The sequence below is a fragment of the Agelaius phoeniceus genome, chromosome 16 (assembly GCF_051311805.1).
Source record: "Agelaius phoeniceus isolate bAgePho1 chromosome 16, bAgePho1.hap1, whole genome shotgun sequence".
Lineage (NCBI taxonomy): Eukaryota > Metazoa > Chordata > Aves > Passeriformes > Icteridae > Agelaius > Agelaius phoeniceus.
In genome coordinates, this window is record NC_135280.1 from 8,836,188 (window position 1) to 8,859,109 (window position 22,922).

At 44.4% G+C, this 22,922-nt stretch overlaps 1 protein-coding gene across 5 annotated transcripts in view; it reads right to left on the reverse strand.

Moving 5' to 3' along the window:
• Nucleotides 1-86: 86 nt before the first annotated feature.
• The window catches only part of LOC129127459 (multidrug resistance-associated protein 1), a 46,324-nt gene continuing 23,488 nt past the window's right edge, over nucleotides 87-22,922 (reverse strand). Inside the window, exons 13-32 of one of the 5 annotated variants that reach the window (XM_077186658.1) lie at nucleotides 22,300-22,446; nucleotides 21,844-21,931; nucleotides 21,297-21,366; nucleotides 20,337-20,463; nucleotides 19,054-19,230; nucleotides 17,878-18,045; nucleotides 17,340-17,517; nucleotides 15,651-15,695; nucleotides 13,756-13,840; nucleotides 12,403-12,541; nucleotides 11,272-11,479; nucleotides 9,901-10,211; nucleotides 8,407-8,606; nucleotides 7,513-7,639; nucleotides 7,057-7,158; nucleotides 5,945-6,091; nucleotides 4,886-5,044; nucleotides 3,507-3,673; nucleotides 2,737-2,931; nucleotides 87-1,591 (exon numbers count right to left, since the gene is read on the reverse strand). In XM_077186658.1, the coding sequence (XP_077042773.1) occupies nucleotides 1,483-1,591; nucleotides 2,737-2,931; nucleotides 3,507-3,673; nucleotides 4,886-5,044; nucleotides 5,945-6,091; nucleotides 7,057-7,158; nucleotides 7,513-7,639; nucleotides 8,407-8,606; nucleotides 9,901-10,211; nucleotides 11,272-11,479; nucleotides 12,403-12,541; nucleotides 13,756-13,840; nucleotides 15,651-15,695; nucleotides 17,340-17,517; nucleotides 17,878-18,045; nucleotides 19,054-19,230; nucleotides 20,337-20,463; nucleotides 21,297-21,366; nucleotides 21,844-21,931; nucleotides 22,300-22,446 (2,949 nt within the window). In that variant the 3' untranslated portion in view covers nucleotides 87-1,482. Of the gene's footprint in view, nucleotides 1,592-2,736; nucleotides 2,932-3,506; nucleotides 3,694-4,885; nucleotides 5,045-5,944; nucleotides 6,092-7,056; nucleotides 7,159-7,512; nucleotides 7,640-8,406; nucleotides 8,607-9,900; nucleotides 10,212-11,271; nucleotides 11,480-12,402; nucleotides 12,545-13,755; nucleotides 13,841-15,650; nucleotides 15,696-17,339; nucleotides 17,518-17,877; nucleotides 18,046-19,053; nucleotides 19,231-20,336; nucleotides 20,464-21,296; nucleotides 21,367-21,843; nucleotides 21,932-22,299; nucleotides 22,447-22,922 lie in introns of those variants that run through there. The other 4 variants (XM_077186657.1, XM_054644081.2, XM_077186659.1 and 1 more) reach the window with 4 other exon arrangements.

The window sequence follows — 22,922 nt, forward strand, 5'->3', positions numbered from 1 at the left end:
GCAGGAGCACTAATTTCTACTTTGAAGGCAAAAAGCTGAACTGACAAAGCAAACCCTTTGTCAAACACAAGGCAAGAAATAACACGTTTTCTTTCAAACAATTTTTTACTGCAAGTTCTTTGCAAATATTTGCATTGTCATTACAAAAAATACCAAAGAAATTTTCAATCTATTCAATTTCAGAGTGTCATAATTTACAAAAAAATAAATAGCTTTACTCTAAGGACAACAATTGTCTAGTATTAAGGTCAGCAATATCAATCACAGAAGTCCACATTCTCAGTGCTGAGTATCTGGATCCATCTGACTTAGTTTGCTTTCTTCCAGCATTTTCCTTTAACATAAGACTAATCAGAACATTAGAAAAGTAACTTTTTTCTTACCACAAAAAGCTGAAAATTCAACATAGATCTTGAAAACCAGACTCCCTTGCCATTTTAATTGTTAGACCCTTCCGACACAAAACCTTAAAAACACCTTTTTTTTTTTCTTTAACAACTGCAACAGAACATTTTCCCACAAAAATTTAAGAGTCAACAGCAGCAGCATGAAGGGCATGTTTCTTTGATATAAGGCTAATGGTCCTTGATGTGGCAGAGCTGCTATGAAAGCACAGAACTACCAAAGCCAAGGGTGTTACAATCAAGGTCACCCTGAGCCTGCAGCCTCTGCTCAGGCAAATCCTCCCTGCTCAGCCCTGTCCCCACAGGTGTCACCAGCACTGGGCACCCCAGTGGGAATTCCTGACTGAGCTGGGGGTGACATCAGCACACAGCAACACACCAGCTGCTGCACAGTTTGGTTCTGGAGATGTGCTGGAACACTGCTCTGAGGTTGACTGTGCTTTTTCACATCAGCACTGCTGACATGACAGTGAACTTGCTGCTCTATGCTGTAAACACATGAAACCTTTAGGACAATGCATAAAGCATTAACCATGTACAGTAAATGCCATAAGGAGAAAGTCTGGCACACCTTTTATTTCACAAGAAGAAAAATCTTTGGACTATAGTACTTTATGCCACAAAATGTTCCAAGTGCATCCCACAATAGATGGCTCATGAAATGAGGAATCCACAAACAAGCAAATAACTAGCATTTGCAAAAATATTTTCAAAAAAAAAAAAAGGAGGGAACTTCAGAACATAAAAGAGATGAGAAGAAAAAGCTTTTCTGAATTTCTCTGATGAATCACTCGGCCATACATCTGAGTGTATAATGACAGATTTCAGGCAAAAAATAGGAGTCTCTGAAGTGTCTTCCACAGTGTAGGAGCTTCTCCTGAAGGTGGCTAAAATCAATACTAAGGAGAAGTAAAAAATAAGGAAAAATTGCATCTTTATGTTGCTTCCACTGCCACGCTCTGGCTAACTTCACTGTGCCTGAAACTCAGCTGTGTGGTTCAGTCCAGCTCAGGGGAAGTTACAGCTCTCCAAATGTATCTCCTCCCTCTTCCCCACAGCAAATAGCCAAGTTCAAGTGCTACACCAAGCCCGAATCTTTGGCCATACTATAGAAAATGCCTTTTTCCTGAAGTAGTTGGTCTGGGGTACCACACTCCACCACTTCTCCTCTCTCCAGGACTAAAACTCTGTAAAACAAGGAGAGGGGAAAAAAACCAGGAAAATAGTCACAAGAAGCTCCAGAAAGTCAGTGAACATATGTGTACAGACAGAGACTGCAGCATAGCCATTATTTGCAAGTGCTGACAGTGTGAGCAGGCTGAGGTGCTCACTGTCCCTCCCAGCTCTCTGCAGATGGTCTGTGTGCTGCATTGTTTATACAGCACATGGCCACCCAGCCACCTGCAGACACAGCACATGGTCACCACCCATCTCCTCCTGCACAGGAGGCTCTGGAGTGCACTCTGAGCCAGCCAGAAGCGAGCTGGCAGCACTGCTTGTCAAGGTGTGAGAGGGCCTGTAAGACCCTGCAAGACCTGGGGTAACCTTCCCTTAACCCCTGCACACCAACTGCTGCTCCACAGCCTCTGTGACAAACAACAACATCCAGCTGGCACAAGGAAGTGCACCAGGTCAGCCTGAGTGCTCCAGCTCCCCCATGCATGGAAGCACTGCAGAGATGGTCACCAAGCCCTGGCAGGGGCTGCAGCCTGGAGTCACCACTGCCACTGCTGAGCTGGATGTTCCCTGCTGGCAGTGCTCCTCTGATCTGTCACTACTGACAGCACAGAGGGCTACAAAGGCACGCTGAAATCCTAGCAGTGCTCACTTTGCCATTCTGTGAGAAAAGGGACAAGAGCCTAAAACTGAAATATGAGACAACAACTTGCCCCTCAAGCCCACCTCAGCAAGGCAGCCAGCACAAGAGAGGCTCTATGAACTATAACCAGAAGTGAAGGAAAGTTGAACACCAAATGAACTTCAGAGGGCAGGATCTACCCCTTGGGATTCCTTATGCTGTCTGTGCCTGAATTAGGGCAAGACCCAGGAACAGACTCCTGTCCTTGCCTCTCTCCCCTTCCCAGTTTGCAGGAACAGCAGGAACAACACATTAGCAGTGAGACAGAGGGACCAGAGGAGCTCCCCAGGGCAAGCACAGCCACCACAAGCCACACAAACACCCCAGCCCTCAAAACAGGCATTCCAGCAGCTCTGTAACTGCAGAGGCAGCTAAAAAGGAACCAGTAAACACCCAACTAACACAAAGATTGCCATTTAAGTGGAGCACAGTGCAGGTGACACAGTCTGCAAGCTAAGAGCAGCACCACCTCACCTGGTGTAGTCCATGATTGTGTTCAGACGATGTGCTATAGTTAACACAGTACATTCTTCAAACTGAGACTTTATAGTGGACTGTATGAGCTTATCTGTTTCAAGATCAACAGCAGCTGTGGCTTCATCCAGAACCAGGATTTTGGACTTCCTGAGCAGAGCTCGTGCCAGGCACACCAGCTGGCGCTGCCCCACGCTGCACAGAGGGGATGGAGCAGGGGAGAAAAGTCAGAACAAGTTTAGAGCACTCATTGGTACTCATTTTGAAACCTGGCAATTCCTTGTTCTAAAGATAACTTGAGTCTTACTATTTTCCTGCAGAATATCTAATAGCATCTGAAACTACACCCCCTCAAAAATGAGGTCCTGGCAATGCAGCAGGAGCATACAAGTGGTTTCAGCATAACTGCATCAGGCTGGTTCACTGCATCAGTAAAGTGGTGAGGACTGCACTTTAAATGGTTTCTACAAACTCAACAATAAAACCTTGATAAGGTGCAAATAGCAAGTGAACAGCTTCCTTAGAACAATGCTGCTGCTTAAAGCCAAGCTGCCCAAGCTGCCTTGCACTCAAACTATTTCTTAAAATTATTTGAAATGCCCAAAGTGAAGAGCTGAAAACATGTTGAATAAAACCTAGTAGTCTGTTTGCCTGGTCACACATGAAGAATTCTCCAGCTGCCTCCCCAGATTGTGACACAGGGCTGGGGCATTAGAACTTGCCCAAGCACACCCATGATTCAGTTCAAGCACACACTTTCTTTGACCTACCTGAGGTTCTCACCACCCTCAGCACACTCATGATTCAGTTTATCAGGAAGGGATGATACAAAGTTCTTCAGGTGAGCCAATTCCAAAGACCTCCAAATGTCTTCATCAGAGTATTGGTCAAAAGGATCAAGATTCATACGCAGAGAGCCAGAAAACAATATTGGATCCTGCTCATGGAGAGAGAAAACTGACAATGGACACAGAACATGGCAAGGGCTCCACAAATATTTCTTAGATAACAAAAGGAAACAACATGTGCAGGTGCAGTTGCAAGCAAGCTAATACACTGAATTTAGGAGTGAGAGCTCATTTTTTTCCAATAAAAAGTTATTCTCACTCACTCTTCTTGGGGGCCTGACCTCTTCCCTTTGCAGATTCTTGCAGTCCAGACCTTTCCATTAGTCAGTAACTCATGAATTCAGAAAAAACCCCAACAAAACAAACAAGCCAAAACACCCAAACCCCGGCCAACTTTGTTTTTACTGGACCTCTAGGCTAAAATAGAGGCCCTCCCTGCTTAACCATCTGTCAGCAGGGACTACCAGGTCAACTTCTCACTTCTTGGGGAATTAACCATCTGTAAATATTTCAAAACTCCTCAGCTGCAGTATGAATGAAATTACTCCTTTTTTTTTCTCAGACAGGAAAAAATACTACTTTAGAAATATAGATGCAAAACAATCAAAAGGAGAGAGCAAAGTCCACCCCCAGATTTCCAAAAGAGGTGGTACAGAAAACCTTTCACAGTGAGCTCATTTGTTTTTGCCAGTGTGCTGCAATGATAATTGAAAACATCACATTTCATGGTCTTACTCTGAATCAGAACAGGCAATAAAGGCTACACAGTAAGAACAAAAACACTTGAGACTAAATCCAATGCTAATAAAGCTGTATTTCCAAATGTTTAGGACTATCAAACCCACAGCTGGCTGGACTAGCTGTATTTCCAAATGTTTAGGACTATCAAACCCACAGCTGGCTGGACTAGCCTGGGATGGTTTCTGTGCAAGAACAGCACTGATGGCACCCACTCTGCCCAGCTCACAAGGGGATCCCAAGCAGGTGCTCAGCTGGGATCAGCCCTTCCCACTCAGGCTGAGCTGTCTGTAGTCTGTAAGTGATCAGCTCCTGAATCCAGAGGCCAAGGTTTTGCTTCCACAACATGGCTCAGCCAAGTTCCTACTTGTTACCTGGCACAGGCAAACTGAAACCAGCCTAGGGAAAAAAGCCTGGTTTCAAGTCCATGAAAGGGCAAGCTGAAGTGACTGAATTTCACAGCACAGATCAGAGGAGGAATAACAATTTTCCCCTCGGTACTTTATGGAAGGAGCACTGCAAAGAGCAAAGAAGTTCAGGTAGTGCCAGGATTTTGCACCTACCTGAGGGATGATGGTGATCTTGAACCTCAAGTCATGGAGTCCTATCTTGGCAATATTAATCCCATCAATGATAATTTCACCTTCAGCTGCTTCATTAATCCGAAACAAACCCAAAGTAAGTGAGGATTTTCCAGCTCCTGTTCTTCCAACTATTCCAATCTGTTGGGAAGAAATACAAGAACAACTTACTCTAGGAAAGAGTTCAAGCATTTCCAAGCATTTCCACCTGAAACCAACACATTGTCATACTTTTGGGGTTATCCACACACCAAAGGCATTCAGATTCACACTGTATGTTTTACTTCCCAGTTAGACTGAAGTCTTGATCAATTTTTTTCAAATATAAAAGATGGCTACTTTGGTTGGCTGATACACCTCTGGCCATCTGTCCATTCTAACCACTTGAGGTAGCATTCTGCCCATATTTGTAGGTACAAAGTGTGCACTCAGGAGAAAACAAATGCCCAGTTGGCTACCACTAATAAGGAAGCTGGATAGTAGATCTCTCATAGCTACCTTTTATGCTGCTGTGCAAGACCACACTATTAATAGACATCAGAGAATCCACACAGGACTGGGCAAGGAAGCAGGAGGAGAAACACACAGATCAGCTTGGCCAGATCCAGAGAATCTCCTCTGAAGTCCCATTTTTTCCTGCAGTCTCACCTTGCAACTTCTGCCTCACTAGATCAGGCTTCCCCCCTTAACTGTGGGCTATTTTCCTGAGATTATAATTAACTTTATCTCTCTGCAACCTACTCCTCTTTGCTTATGGCAAACAAATTAGCAAAATTCCCTGGGAAGGGGAGACAAGACAGGATAAACCTCACCTCCCAATGAAACCAGGCCAAATGATACTTGGCAGCCCCACATAGCTGTGTCTCCTTATCCCTGATGCAGAACGCACCTTGCAAAGGCTCAGAACCCACAACATCTGCAGGGCTGATTCCACAGAAGCTTTTCTAGTTCTTAAGAGCCCCAGACACAGAACAGAACAGGGTTAAGCCTCTCCCATGCAGACCTGTGAACTCAGCACCCTGCCATGGATTCAGGCATTACCTTTTCCCCCCCATTGATGGTAACATTGATGTTTTTCAGGACCAGGTCCAAGTCCTCGCGGTAGCGCAATCCATAGCCCCGGAACTCCACCTTCCCCTCCTGGGGCCAGCTGCTGCCTGGGGCTGTCTGCTCAATGCTCCACTCAGCCTGCAAGAGCCACACAGACACCTCTGATCAGCTGCTGCAACCAAACACAGCCTCAGAGGACCCAGGTTGCAATTAACAAAAATCCTTCTGAGGGGATTTGCAAAAGGAACTGTGATGAGGAGAGGAGTCTCAGGACAGATGAAGGGCTTGGCTGTCTCAAATCCCACTTGCTGGATAAACTTCCCTCTTGCCAATGGCAGAATCATGCAGGCAGCACACATTCAGACAACCTGTCTGTACACCCCACCATGGCAAGGAAACCTCTGGGGCAGCCACAGGTGCAACTAGAAGCAGTTAGGCTAAGCCTGTGCACTAAAATATCCATAAGCTGGCAAAAAGCTGCTGCCTCAGCCTCCCACAGAGGTGAGAAAGCAAAGAATACACTGCATTCACTGCCACTGCCAAATAAAAAGGCTTTTGCATGTATAAACACTGGTCTGCTACCAGAACTTATGAAAAAAAATCTAGGAAGGGTCTTCATAATGTTTGGCTGCAAAAATAGTGACCCAGGTCAGGTTCAAGTGCAGGCAAGGCAAAAAGAAGACCCAGGGAACTCCACAATCATAAAGGGAACAATTATACATTAAATGAATAATGTGATTTGAATCAAAACAAAAAAAAAGTAAAACCTTTTTATTCCCCACCCTGAGTGCAAAAGAGAAACACATAAAAACATTATGTTTGAAGTTTTAGGAAACCAAAATATTTGTGCTACCCTACTGCTTAGCCTTGAACATCAGAGCACATTTCCTAAATAGCACTGTGTAAATACCAGTGGGAACACCACAAAAGCACCAACAGGAGCTTCCCAGTGGGACCCAGCCCGTCCCTGGCAGGCACCCACAGCCCTGAGCTCTGTCCCACCTCAGCTCAGAGCACAGCCCACCCTCCAACCACTCAGTGGGCAGCTGAGACCTCAGAGCAGGGCACTGGATTCCACAAGGGGAATGGAGAGCTCACTGTACCTCCTTCTCCATTTCAGAGTATTCTTTGACTCTTTCCACAGCAACAATGTTGGTTTCCAGCTCGGATGACATGCGAACCAGCCAGTTCAGGTAGGCTGTGATCTGCAAGGAGGAAAGCAGTCAGAGAGCAGGGTACACTGAACAGGTTACCTGCAATAAATGGAAAATGTGGAACCAAAGCACTGCAATTTCAGGCAAGATCTTGGCTAATCAGTGCTGGACAGGAGGAAAGCCTAAATGCCTTTAAGATGCACAGGATGAGACACCCTGGCCACATCCCCTCACACAGGGAAAGCAAAGAAGAAACTTCCCAGCATCTCCTCAGATACTATTTGTAATTATTATATTCTATGTTCTTTATATTAGTTTTCCATCCAAAGCCCTATCAGGGCTCTGATTTCCCAATGCAGTCCAACGATTCAGAGGTTTTGCTCTTTTTAGAAAAGGCAAAATTACCTGCAGTGAGTAGGACACTGAGAGGCCAACCAGGCCTGCACTGAGTTTGTTGCGTGCAATCACTGCAAACAGTGCTGCAAACAGGACAATGCAGTTCCCCACGTACTCCAGACGGACTGCCAGCCACCTGCAAGGCACAAACACACCCTTCCAGTGCTTCACCCACAGAGATCAGAGATATGGACAACAAATCCTCTGTTACACATCTGTTTTTGTAAGATGAGTAATATGGCAAGTGTGTCCGGCTAGTGACACAAGCACTGCAAGATGTCTCAGGTTCTGCTTCAGCAATGTGTGAATCTAGAGGCATCCAAAATTAACGAGTCTTTCAGGTCATAAATTGCTGTCTTAACTACAACTACTTTCTGAACATAGGGATCAATGAAACAAAACTTTTAAAAGTTCTGTTATAAAACTTATAAAAGTTTTGTTAATAATATAATCCAGAAGCAAGGCGGGAACTGTCAGAAAGATGAGAGATTCAACAGTAATTCTAATTGTTACACATCTTTATTTTGTAAGATTAATCATAAGGCACGTGTGTCCTGCTAGTGACACTGCAAGATATTTGAGGTTCTGCTTCAGCAGTGTGTGAATCTAGAGGCATCCAAAATTAATGAGTCTTTCGGGTGCATAAATTCCTCTCTTAACTACAACTACTTTCTGAACATAGGGATCAATAAAACAAAACTTTAAAAATAATACAACCCAGAAGCAATGCAGGAACACTTGGAAAGGTGAGAGATTCAGAAGTAATTTTAATTTCATCACAGAAGTTTGAACAAAACATCTCTGGAACGGATGAACCCACAGAGCCAAGCATGCCGAGAGCTGTGACAGATAAGGAGCACAGATCCATGTCCTCCCCAGGTAAGCCTGCAGCCCCAGTGGTACCTGTTGGCAACAATGCTGGGGTAATAAGCCTTCTGGTTCTCGTCCACCTTGATGTCGTTCTGGCGGATGAAGCGTTTCTGCTCCTGGAAGGCGCGGATGACGCTCACCCCCAGCAGGGTCTCGTTGAAGTGCGAGTACACGGGCGAGCGGCTCACCGACTCCAGGCGCTTCAGCTGCCGCGACGTGGCCACGTAAAACCTCTGCCAGTGAGAGCACCAGAGCCACGGTCACTGCAGGAATGTGCCCCCTCTTGAGGGAGTGACAAAACTATCCTTTGTCCCCTTAGAAAGGAAATAAGGCCAGAAGTTCCTCTCCTGGATTAGGTGAAAAAGGCATCTCACAGGACCCAGGGGACTTCACCTCAAACTTAAGGATAGCTAATTGGACAGGAGCCAAAAAGTCCTGCCTGGGCAATTTACTAGAAAAAGAAGAGAACAAAGAAACTAAAGGCTTTTACCAGGGGCAGGAGGGCCTCTTGCACCTGGATCGGTTTTTCTCTGTAAAGGGTTTTGTTATTTTGCCTTTTATTAAACCTTTTTGTTTCCAACACTGCCACAGAAACCATCCTGCTGATTTTATGCCTTCTAAGGTAGCTGAGCTATCTTGGGTGTGAAATACATCCCCAAGAGCTTGAGACCTGCCTCAGGGAAACTATTTCAGGTTACATCCAGATTGTGTCTGGAAAGACAAGGGGAATCATAAACAGTTCCCTGCCATCTGGGCTGTAAGTGACAGAGATTCAACTCACAGGTGGGAATACACACCTTCTCCAGCACTTTCAGGCCTGAAGAACCATGACATACACTCTCCTACCTTTAAACAACTGCCAATCAACCCATCTCATGCCAGAGCCATTTTCTCCTCTTTCTTTTATCAGCAAATTTAATTCAACAGCATAAAACACACATATCACCACTTTAAGGTTTACTAATGGAGCCAGAAGGATTTACAAATTCAAGAGCCAAAGTCATACCCCAGCTGCTTCTCTTTATTCTGTGCTGGCTCTTCCAGTTTTTAGAGTGAAGTCAGAGTGAAGCAAGCATACCCTGCCCACACAGGGTAAGAGTGAATGAAAGCCTGCCACCCACTCTATTGCTCTGTAGACAACATTCTGATGAAACAGGCACATGAGCAATACACACACATACCCCTCTAAAGGCTACTCTCATGTTTGGAAAGCAGTCTTGGAAAAGCCCATGTTTTCCATATTTGGGCCCTGAGCAACAAGCTGTGCAAAATTTTCCACAAAATCTAATGGCATTTTTATCAAGTAGGTATTAAAGGATTACCCTCTGCACAGAAGTCATTTTACACTTGACAAAGGAAGGAAACGCTGTGCTAACATCAGATTATCAGTAAACCATGCAAAGCACAGTCAGTCAAGCATGACTCAAACCCAGCACATTAAAATCCTTCCTCGTGCAGGGTAAGAACAGCCTCAAATAAGAGAGGATGTGCCTGCTGGTCCTGGTTGCCCCAGGTAACCCCCTTTACCTGCACGAACAAGTAGACAAGTCCCAGGGGTGGAATGATGACAGCAGCTATAGGTGTGGCCAGCAGGATGATGATACAAGCCCCAATGACATTAAAAGTGGAGCCCATGAACATCTTGATGATGGGTGGGATGGTGGAGTCGATGGTGTCGATCTCCTTGGAGAATCGGTTCACCAGGTTCCCGCTGGGCGTGCGCTCAAAGAAGCTCATGGGGGACCTGAGCACGTTGTGCAGCAGGTTGAGGTGCAGGTGCCGTGATGCAAAGATTCCTCCTATTGACACAACCATTGAGTAGCCAAACACAGCAATACCTAGGAGAGGAGACTCATTATTAACTGCTGCCACCTCTCACACAAAGCATCCTCCTCATTTTGTCATCATTTAGCATTAGGATGTTGTCACTATAGGACACGAAACAACACACAGCTGCTCTCAAGGTGAAAAAAGGGAAGTTTGTTTTCTGGCTCTAACATTTATAGATTTCTAAAAGTGACACTGGATTGGAGGGTGAAAGTGCCACCTCTCCAATGACACTGGACAAACCAACAGTCCATCAAATTTCTCTTCTTCTCTAAAAGAATGCAAGACAATAAGTTATTTACAGAAAGTGTGTGAGAAAGTTCGTTACAAGAATGTAAACATCAGAAGGCTTAGAAAATCTTAAAAAATCAGGGTGACAGTATGTCTCCAGTGCAATAATCTTGAGAACTTGGGTTCACTTCAGGTAGACTCAGCAAATATGTCAAGTAGTTAAAAAAAATAAAACCAGTGAAAACTCCTTTCATTGCTTCTCCATTACAAAAAATTGTTTAATATTTGAACACTTTCCCTGAGCAAAAAAATCACTGAATTTGCTCTTGGCATTTGTTTTTTATTGTGGGATTTTCATGGCACTTCTCAAGTGGGGTACTTGGGGTGTTTGGTTTCATGGCAAACAAACTCTAAACCACAAAGAGGACACAAAACAAAACATCCCTGAAGCAGCCCCTTAGGGCAGCTGTGCCAGGCTGGGGCTGCAGGGAGGCAGCACAGCCACAGCCTCCTGTGACAAACTGCCCTGCAGCCCAGGCCAGCACAGGCTGCTGACAGGCCAGGGAGACTCTTGTCAGATCAGACATTCTGTCAACAGTTCTGACTCATCAGCCAGAAAAACACTTCTCACTTTGAGATATTTCATTTACAAATGAAAGGAAAAACACATTTTGTAACTGAATACTTGCATAGGTTGGTTTGCTCACTTTTTTTTAAATTCAAGTTTTTCATTTTTTATGAAAACACACACTCAAATCCTTAGCAAAATGCTGCTGCAGGCACCAAGAGCATTAGAAACACTGAACCAGCAAATCTTAAAATACACAAAACCAGGCAAACCTTGAGAAATTCCCAGTGCTCCATATACTCCCAGTCTGAGAGTTGTGTTCTGCTGTGTCCCATTGATAACAGGATCATCTGTCCATAAACTCAGCCAGTAGTTGGAAGACAAGGAGGCTATATGATTACACACAAAGAGGAAAATGGCCAAGAAAGACATACAGAGTCCAATTGCTTTCATGTAGTCCCAGTACACTGATGCCTTTACCTGAAGAAAGAAGACAGAAAGAAATACTCATTTTGCAGCTAGGCTTCAAAAGCAGCAACTCCCCCATGTCCAACACCTATTTAAAGTCAGTGTCCCTCCATGAGGCCATGAAAGCACAGCAGCTGCACTGCAGAGAGCCACAGCCTGGGAACACAGGCTGCAAAGCATTCAGTGGAGACATGCCAAACCCAACACTGCCCCAGGGCAGGCACACATCATCCCTGCCCTGTCATCCAAGGGAAGGGAGGAGTAGGGAGGGACCTGCCTGAAGTACCACAGAGCATCAGTAGCAGAGCCAAAAACTTCACTGAGCAGTTCCAGTTTCTGGCTCTTTGTACCACAAGATTATAAAGCCTTTAAACCAACCCTTGCTCCACATGGCTTGTATCCTGTGATCTATCTTTAACCAACAGCAAGCAATCCAAGCTTGGATTCAAGCAACATTGCTAGGAGCTGTAGCTGCCACTTTCCCAGGGACCTCAGTCTCAGGTTTCTCAAAAAGCCCTGGGTATCCTGGGATTAGACACTTATGTCTACAGTGGAAACTTGGCTTAAATTCATCTGAGTCAACTGCAGCTCCTTACTGAAGAGCAGTTTTCATTAGGTCACCTAATTTGTCACAACCTCTCTCCAAGAAATAGCTGCAAGGTTTTCATTCCTCCTCCTACACTTTGATGTGGTCAGGGCCATCATCTCACACAAGTTTTGTGTTGGCACTCTTCCTGCAGGCAAACGTGGGGCTCAGGCTTGGGAGCAGAGGGCACAGCAACACTTCCATCAAGTAATACACAACAAGCAGCAAGCTCAAGAACTCGCTCAACCCGTTCTCACAACAGTTACATGGTCTTCAGAAGTTATTTTCTTCTGAAATAGATTTTTCCAAAACTGAAGAAGGGCACAGGAAGTGGGAACTGGAGCCTTACCCTGCCAGTCTTTGCAGTGTCAGCCTCTGTCAGTTTCCAGGAATTCTTCTCAGCAAGTGGCTTCTGCAGCTCTGCTGTGCTGCTCTGCTGCTGTGGCTTCCCAGTGTCTCTGCTGTATGTTGAAGAGGTGCTGAGCTGCCTGCTTGAAGACATTTCATTTTTAATCTTAGCTTGGCACAGGACAGGTGCTACCTCACAGCCAGGCTTTGGCAGTTCACAGCTCCAAGCCAGTGGTTTACACTCCTATGGAGATGTCCTAACCCCACCACAGGCCAGAGGTTCCTGGAGCCCCCCTTGTCCCCTCAGGGCACTCTCCCAGCCCTCCCTGACAGCACTCACTTCCCAAGTACCCATGTCCAGGTGCAAGTAACAGTCACCAGATAAACAAGCCTTGGTTGCACAATCACTCCAGAAAGAAAAATGCTTGTGACCATCAAGATCAGCCTTTCCAAACCCCATCATCAGCTCAACAGCTGCTGGAGTGTGAAAAGGGTACCTGCCCTCCCCTCAAAACAGGCCATTTAACTCCCAGGCACTCATCAGCCTCCAGAAATAGAGTCTCTAGGGCACCATAAGAACAGAGGCACTATTAGAGCACTGTAAGAATGAGGCACAGACCAGGAGATGGTTTTGGAAAGGTGTAATCACAGTGATTGCAAGCAGAATAGCAGCTGCATTAGGTCAGACTAAAGGTCCCCTTGGCACTTCACCCCATCTGACAGCAGTAAAATGCAGAAGCCTTAGGAACACACACAAAAGCTGCACTAACCAATAAAACACTCTCCCTTTTATGCAAGCCAAACCCACAATATCTACAACACAAGAGTTTCTTCATGGAAAGAACATCACGAGAGCTGTGTGTGCACACGAGTGTGCATCAGTGTGTGCAGCTGCAGGGGGCTGCAGCCCCAGGCTGTGTGTGTGTGTGTGTGTGTGTGTGCACATGAGTGTGCACCAGTGTGTGCAGCTGCAGGGGGGCCCAAGTGCCAGGGGCTCCAATGCCAGGAGCCAGCAGCAGGAGCCAGGGGCAGCTCCCAGGCACAGCAGGCACTGAGCCCAGCCCCTGCAGAGCTGCATCTTGCATGGACACACAGAATGGATCCCAGAGCAGACTGGTCCTGCCCAGGCAGAGAGGGGCTGAGGAGGTGCTGCTGGGTTTGTGGGGTGTCAGGTGCCTGCTGGACCTGGAACCACAGAGCAGCACAGCTTTGCCCTCCTCAGGCTGCTGGATCCAGCAGGATATACCTTCCCTCAAACAAATACCATAACCATGAAATTATTGTTTATCTACACCTGAGTGACTGGATTGAATGGATGGGGGGCAAGAGGAAAAGAAAAAATAAAACCACACACCTATGCATCAGCTTTCCAGGGGCTTCATTCACAAGGCCTCCATTTTCTATAGGCTTGCCTTCCTTTGCAGATGGACTGTTTGTATCTGAGAGGGTGAAAAAGTAAAGGTGAAAATGGTTAGGCAAAGAGACACAAGCATTTCATTTCAATCCTAACTGCCTGTGGCAGTCTTTACGTGCAAACAAAGCAGGAAGCACAAGTATTTACAGATAATAACAGAAAATTGACCAGGTGAACAAATCAGTTTAGTTCAACTACCAACAGGGTTAATTGCCAAGACAGGGAACATTTATTTTTCTAGCAAATGTAGGTCAGTAATAATGTAACATAATTATGAGGACATATTTTATGTTCAAACATGCAATACCAAGTCACATGTGACCCACTCCATGGAAACAAACCAACACTCCAGCCACTCCTTTTCAAACCACAGCTTCTGCATAGTTAGTTATAAATTATTTTTATTTTAAAATGCAATGAGAAGGCATTCTATAAATGATGGAGTGAAGCTGTAAGAACAGCAGACATATGCTGGTAACTTTGAGTCTTCCTGCAAAGTTGAGCAAGAAGAAATGTGCAAAATCCTGGTGTTTTAGGCCACTGCAATAATCAGATGACTTTGAGCAACAGATCTTTCCATGAGTTGTTATCCCACAACATCCTGCTTGTACCAAGATGCAGCACACTCGAGACACTCCAGACAACCTGTCAGCTTGAAACAGTAACCTTTTCTGAGCAACTTAATTCAGGGTAGTCAAGTGCCAAGAGTAAAACTAGGTTCAGCTGATGTCAATTTTCCTTATAAAAACCAATTGTCAGATTCCTATAAAGTTAGCTGTCAGTAAATGTCAGTAAACTCCATTTTCATGTATGGAAATTAATTTGGAATTTGCAACAAAGAGTTCTGTGTTTTTGAAGGATCTGTGCATGGTTTATGCAAAGGTATTGACCTGAATATACTCAAAAGATATTCAGGAAAATTTATGTAAATCTAGAGTCTGATATTTTCATGTTTTTATACAAAAGCAAAATATATGCATAAAACAGACTGCTTTCCTTTCTGTGTCTGGAAACTGATTATTGGTTCATTACTCTAAAAGCCCAAAATAAATTGTTCAGTGTGGTCTTAAAAAGACAAAAACCAGAAAACATGAAAAAGTTAAATTATTTAGTTCTCATTTATGTGAATAAGATCAAACCTAGAAGGTACTGCTGGTTATTTTAAGCCCTTGACAGCACTTGTTTTGAAAGGTTCCCATATGAAAACCAGCAAGCATTCCAGCAACATACTGCTTTAGAACATTGCTGAAGAAAACGAAACCACAAATAAACCATCCTCCCCCTAAAAGCTCAAATTTGATTTCATGTTGTAGGCTATGAAGATTTCTTGCTTATTTAGCTGTATTTAGCTCTGAGAACAAAAAAAATGCTCAAGACTGCCACAGTAAATCTGACAAATGCACTTGGGGTATAAGCCCAGTAGTGAGGGTCCTGCTGAAAAAAAGTACCCAGAAATTATGAAAGGGAACAGCCGTGAGCAGTGAATACACATTTGAGAACAAAAAGGACCATCAGGGCTCAGTCCTGACTGATTGGTACACAATCCTTCTCTTGGTACACTCAGGACATGTCTAAGTGCAGGGTGTACCTATAAAGTTTATTTAAAGTTTCCTCATGGAAGCCTCAGACACAGAATTGCTGCTGCTGAGTTACCTAAAGCTGCCACACAACAACTGCTGCAGCTCACACAACCAAGGACAGGCAAACCATGCAGATACCTCCTCTGCACTGATAAAATTCTTCTAATAATGACTCAGTCTCTTGTAAATAAACTGCAGCTACTCATGTTACTCCAAGGCAAGCACTAATAGAAAGCCCACATGGCAAACAGTTACCTGTTTCCAGAGGTTGAATCGTTCCTTCTAACGAAGGATCTGACTCTAAAAGCACATATAATTCACTTTTTTTCCAGAACACACTCTACCGTTTTCAATCTTTACAACCTCACATCCAAGTAGAACAACCTAAACCACAGAACCCAAGGCAGAACCAAATTTGCTGAAATGGACCTACTTTTAATCCCAAGCCACAAGCAGAGTTTTCACACACAGAGGAGAAACCCCATGAAGCTGAGGATGGCCAGGCAGCACACAGGCAGGGGGAACCCTCAGGAAGCCCAAAGGGAGAGGGAGGCTGGGAGGGACCAGAGCTGCAGCCAAACTCAGGGGCTGGCTGGGAGGAGAGGCTTTCCCAGCCCTGGAGCAGCAGATGTGCTCCAGCCAGAAAGCACCAACCCACTGTGCTCCCAGGCTGCCAGCACAGAGCTGCAGACACCAGGGAGCCTCCCCTGCAGAGTGGGAGTGCAGGTACCCTCCAGGCAGCTCCATCTCACACTGCTGGGCTCCTCCAAGGGCCTGGGACTCCCTACAGCAGTGACCTCTTCCACATCCAGTAAACATGAATGTTATCCCTATGAATCAGACAAACAATGCCTCTACTTTTCACTATTTACCACTGGCAGAAGATCACTTGACTAGAACTGATGAACAAATTCACTGCAAATAGGCCAAGCCTGTGATAATCCCCTCCAGATCACCAGGGTGGCACTGAAGTTAGAAGTGCCTCTTATGAGAAAACTGCAGAGAACCATGGCAAAAGTTAAAGCACTGGCTCACTTTCCAAAAGAAGGTTCAGTAATTAAATGGAAAAATGAAGTAATTTAGTTTAATGAAAAAGATTTCAAAACCTACTTTTCCACATTTGAAAATGGGAGGAGACAAAGACTAAAAGAACAAGGCTATTAAATGAGGCAAATCTTCACATTAAAGTTAACTTGTTAACTGCCTAGGGAAGCACAGAGAAAGTTAATTTGCCTATGAATTTCACACAGGCTGAAGACTGCAACAAGTCTGACTGTGCCCCAGGTAGCTACAGAAGCACCTACAGAAAACACCCAGAAGTTCACCTGCTCCCCAACTCGTGCCACCACTTCAGCCCAGCCAGCAGAGTGCAGGCACCCCTGGCACATCTCAGTGTCAGGAAATCCGCACAGGCAAGCCATGAAGAAAACAGGCTGGAGAAAAAGACTAAGCTCCCCTATTAAAATCCAAAACTGTAACTGTCTGTAGATAAAAGAAAAATAAACCTGAAGTGTATTCCTGTACCAGGGCAGCTCTACAGCTGTTCTGTAAAGCAGAAGCAGGAGTCAAGGACAGCAGCCAAATCACTGAGCTGCTTCCTCCTCCTCCCCATCCCCAAAGGAATCAGTTGCATACAGAAGACACAAGTTATCAGAGAGGAAGGGTGTATAAACCCCAGCTGGCCTTTATGCAGCCTCACTACCATCTGAATTTTGCACTGAGAGGAAATTTTACTACAGATCTGTTACACATTTTCCTGATTTTAAGAAAGAATGTGTGTTTAACCTCACAACCTTCAACACCCTCAAGAAATAAGCACCTCTACCTATACAGGCAATCACAAGAAACAGTAATTTAACTATCCTATCAGTACTATTGTTTTTCCTGTAACAGGACTCCCTTATTAACATGACAGACAGCAAGAGAGTTTATTAGTGAGCTTACCACTGTTCTCCATGGTTTGTTCAGCATTAGCATATGTACGAAGAAACTCTGCAAAGGCCCCATCTTGCTCCAGCAGCTCCTGGTAAGAGCCCATCTCAGAGATTTCTCCATCAGTCATTACCAGAATTGTATCCATCTGAGGCAGGTAGTTGATTGCATGGGTTACCAAAACCCGGGTCTAAAAGGCAAAAGAAAAATAAAGGGTTTCTGTAATCTCAAATAAGTGAATGCCATGGTTGGACTCCAGCTCTTTACTGCTTGAATTCAGTGTATAATAGAACAGTAATGAGGCACAGGCATGCAAGATTTTAAGAGAACATTATCTTGATTTTTTCCATCAAATATTTTTGAATTACAGAAACCAAAGTACCTTTGACTACAAAAATGTCAGTGTTTTATAAAAGTCCTCTAAAAATTGCAGAAGGATCCTTTCATTTTTCAGCTGTTAGAAACTGAAATCTAAATATGCAACTTGACAAACTTGGAATCATTTGAACTCAGCCAAGAAAAAGCATTCTCTAGAGACATTATAACATACTTTATTTTTCAGGATTCCTTTTGGTCCAATAACTTTTTCAAAAATATGTTTCCCAACATGAGCATCAACAGCTGATAAAGGATCATCAAGTAAATAGACATCTGCATTGCAGTAAACTGCCCGAGCAAGGCTGACTCGCTGCTTCTGACCTCCAGACAAATTCACCCCCTGAGGAAACAAGGAAACAGGAGCCTTTATTTACAGATGAAAGAACATGTCTTGCTACAGTTTATGAAAGACACAAGTCACAGGTGGTTTATTTAAATCAGAGGAAATTCAACATTGCATGAAACAGATCTCCACAACTAATTTCACTACCACAATAGCATAGGCAATCAGTCACAATCCTCCTGCAGAGGAGCACATCTCTTCTGTTCTCACTGTCAGGGAAGGGCTAGCCAAACCAAAAAATAATGTTTGCTAGTCCTGAAAAGCAATTAACCCTGACTGGCCTGCCTAGCTCTGTACATTCAGAGGCTGCTTTTCTTCTCAGCTGCATTTCTGCAGTGCTGCCTCTGATGTAAGAACAAACTCTGCTCCCACTGCACACTGAGACTGGCCTGCTGACACCAGGATAAAGCTGCACCTTTGCTGCACGTGGGGCTGTGAGCTCTGTGCCCAGCTGGGAGCACAGGCAGGAGAGCAGCAGCTCAGGGAGCCCCAGCAGCCACAGCCCCTGGCACAGGACAGCAGCTCCTGCTCCACAGCTCTGCCCCATCCATGGATGTTCCCAAAGCCCACACCAGGCTTGCTTTGGTACCCAAGGGCCAGATTTGGGCTGATGGCTGGTTTTGTACATTGTGATTCGGATTTTTTGGAAGGGCTGGGTTGAAGACCTGTTTGCTTGTTTTGAACAAAACTGAAGTGGTCAGAAGATTTTTCTCTTCTTGTTTCTGTATACTTTTCTGTTCTATATAGAATAGAACGTGGCAACTTAGAAACAATTACAAACTGTCACTACAAGATGGTTTTATATTTGTAACTGAGCACAGGTTTCCTCCCCTTTCAGGCTTAAGGAGAAGGAAAACACACTGTTCAAATCTGCCTCTTATTCTAGAGGATTCCTGCTCTGAAAGTTTTAAAATTCAATACAACTTCGAGATAAAGTAAAATAAGAGTCACACAGCCTTAACTACAAGCAATAGCACTGTTATGGTGGAGTGGGCACTGAAATACCTTTTCTCCAATTTCTGTTTTGTCTCCTGAAGGAAGAATCTCTATATCAGGCAGCAGGGCACAGGCCTCAATCACACGCTTGTACCTGCTCTCACTCAGCTCCCTCCCGAAGATAATGTTATCTTCCAGAGTTGCATTTTGGACCCAGGCTTGCTGAGGAACGTAGGCTACAGAGCCCTGCAAGAAAAATCAAGTTCAGTACTTTAGACTAAGAGTCTGCACAGAGAGTCAAGGCACAGCAGGGCTTTGTGAGGCAGGCAGTGCTAATCACCTCACAAACTGCCCACGGTCATTTCCAAACAAAGCCTTTCTTGGACTCCAGCCTCCTCCAAAATGTTATTTTTATAATCCTCTCTACAAGTGAATGTAACAAAGTGCACCGGTGGAAAATAAAGGGCTTCAAACAAAATACGATTAACATAAACCTGGAGGAAACATTTGTTTAGAGGACGTTTGCACAATCACTGCATGTCAAAAGTCATTACTTCTTTCATATAATTATAAATTATGTTCTGCACAAAAGAGTTTAATCTGGAATGCAAGTGTTTAACAAATGCACCCCTGCCAAGAGATTTCTGTAGAAAGCAGAGGAAGTGGTTCTCATATAAAAGTCACTTCAAAGGAGGAGACTGAGATAATGCAGAGTATTTTGCTTTGAGTATCAGCTCTGTCTTCTCTTTCTACACTCATAATTAGTGACTCAGATCTCAACTAGTTTATTTTTCCACAACAATTCTGAAGGTGGCCAAACCTACTTTTAAATACAACAGATTTGTTTTGCTCTTAAAGTAATTTTATTTCCAGGTCATTTTTTCTCTGTTAGCTCTGTGCAGCTCTGATGTCTAAGAAAGAACAAACTGCAACACAGCTTTTCCCACGTTCAGGTGTCTGGGTGCAGCCTCTCCTTGTAATTCTCTGATGTCTGAGAAGGCAGAACCCAACACTGCTCTTCCTCAGAGAATATGTAACAGGGTCTCCCCATTTCATACCCAGCTACTAACAGGACTCACCAGAACACTCATCTTTGAGTGCTCCACTGTTTTATTTGGCTAAATCTGACACCAAGAGATTTGGATGCTGTTGGGTGAAGGCTTAACAAGCAATGACACAGAGTGCAGGCTAAGGCATATACATGGTGCATGTACATGTACATAGCCAGGAAAGCAGGCTAAAAAGTGCATTCATTTGAAAGGCTGTCTCTTCCCTCTTCACACCACTTGGAAATCTAGAATCCCACTGGCAATAGCCACAAACAGCTGAACAACTCTGCAGATGTGTCACACCTTGACAACCACGTAGCCTTCCTTTTTGTCCATCTCCCCCAGCAATGCAGACAGCAGTGAGGACTTTCCACAGCCAACTTGACCAACAACAGCCACCAAGGAGCCTTCAGGAACAGTGAAATTAATGCTGAAATAAAGTGCACACAATTCAGCCTTGCTTGCTGGCACACCCCAGTAGTTAAACAGTCAATTGAACTGCCCATCTAAAGCACAAACCATCAGGTGCCAGGTGCTCTGCAAACACTGACTCAGCACTGAAACTGGAACTGCTTGGAAACCCAAACCTCTCACTCAGAAAGCACCTAGCTATCCTCAAACTTAGAACACAGAACATAATCTTAATATGTAATTAGTCTAGAGGGGAAGGAAATAGAAAGAAATAAAGCACTGTGGCCCAATCTCACCAGGATTTCTCTCAAGTGTTCTATGAACACAAATGTAAATACAGCAAATTTTTGTCCCAGAGAATTTGCCATTTAAGGCCTAAGTAAAAGCAGCCAAAGTTAAGGAAAGGAGCAGGGCACAGGGCAGACACAGCCTGTGGCTGCATCACTGTTTGCTTTCTGCAGCCTGGGATCATAGAGTGCAGTGAGAATCAGCAGTGAAATGGAGCCCGAGGACACTCAAACAGGAGGGAGCAGAGCTGGCTGAGAGGGGCTGAGCTGGCTGCACCCTCTAGATGGAGCTCAGCCCATCTGCAGAAATCCCCTGCAGCTCTCTCTTCCCTGATCCCCACCTCTCCTGCTACCTCCCTTTATGCATTCCATAAATGCAATAAACTGAAAATCCCTCCAGTTCATAAAGCTCTAATTTAAATATATATATATATATATAACTGTTGTTATTTATTCTCTTTCTTCATGGCAACAAACTCTTCTCCATATGTACTTTATAATTCAAATATAGATCATTTATGGTGCAACAAGATTATAGAATGGAATAAAGAGCACCAATCTTTACCTGTTCAGCAAAGGAGGATCAGTTTTGGCCCAGCTAAACGTTGCATTCTTCACAACAATGCATCCTTCAGCTGCAAAGAGAAAACTCATACTTATAAAAGTACCAATGCAAGCAGCTACACTGTGTGCTCACAATCCAAAGTCAATCACACACACATGGGCAGAGGTATAAAGTTCCTTTTTCAGAAGAACAACAATTCACTGCTTGCCAAAAACTTGTGTTCTGCTTTCACTGAATTTGGCAAGACAGCAGAGAATCCAAGGTTACCCTTACAGGAATCAGGAGGTACATGAACATCAGCTACCCAGAGATACCAACTAATTCAGCTGCATCTCCAGCACTGCCAGACCAGTTGTGGAGAGGAAAGAAACTATCTGAGAAGGCAGAAGAACCTGTACATAATTTCCATTTTACAAATTCTCTTCTCTGTTTTCTGTCTCAAATTTTTCAGCAAAACCCACCAAAAACGCAGTAAATTTGTTTTAGCAAGCAGAAGAAGCCACCCAGAACCTGCACCCACTGATTTACAACAGGCAAAGAAACTCACCCTCTTTGATGGGACCCCTGACTATGCTGTCTGGATCCAACTCCTCATGGGACAGGAACACCCTGAGGCGCTTCAGGGAGACACTGGCCTGCATGGAAAAGGATGCAAAACTCTTCATACTCTGCTCATTACCTTTATGTGCTCACTGTCTTGTGCCACATACACATTATATGATTATTATGCACTCCCAATCCCTCCTTAAATCCACTGCACAGCTGCTTGGATAGCCAAACTTTCACTTCCCACCCCACAAGAAATGGGGGTGATGGAAGGAACACCTTTCCACCACAACTGGGATTATTTCACCAGCACAGCAATTAACACACAGGAACTGCAAGGTCCCTTCCAGAGGTGGCCACATTTCCCCTCTGGTCATTCTCCAAGCAGGGGGATGCAATCTTTCCACCCAGGGCCTCCTCCTGCACACAAAGCACCTGTTAATGACTGAAATCTTACTTCTACTATGTTGCTGATGACCATAGGGAGCATGTTCAGTGGGAACCTGAGGATGTTGAATAATGCCAGAGAAACAAAGGCCTTCTGAGCATCCAAGATGTTGTTCTTGTCTATGGTGACATACACAGCAAACGTGGACAGGGCCACCTGAAACCAAGGGCAAAGGCTACAGTGAGGGTCGTTCTTAAAGCCACCAGGTCAGGAGCACAGTGTGACAACTGCAATCAGACTATAAATCAAAGGAAGAGCAATGTTCTGATAACTTTTTGTTCCTGACAACACTTTTTGCAAAACAAACACATGATTAAAATCTGCTGTTGTAAAAAGAAGTTGATGGCTCCTCTTTAAAAAGAGCCAAGTGTTCACTTTCCTCACATAGCAGAAGTGAAACCACAAAGATCCCAGGCTATTTGAGGTCACACAGCAGGAGAAGGGAAGTAAAGAAATTATCTTTTTTCCTGATCTCTTTCAGTTTTAAGACACTCCTCAAAGTATCAGATATTGGATCAGTAATATTTATTGACAGGAAAGTTAGAAGCACCCTAATACTAAACCTGGTTTATAGTTTGGAGAGACTACCACAACCCTAGATTTCCAAATACAGCCCACTTTATCATGGACAA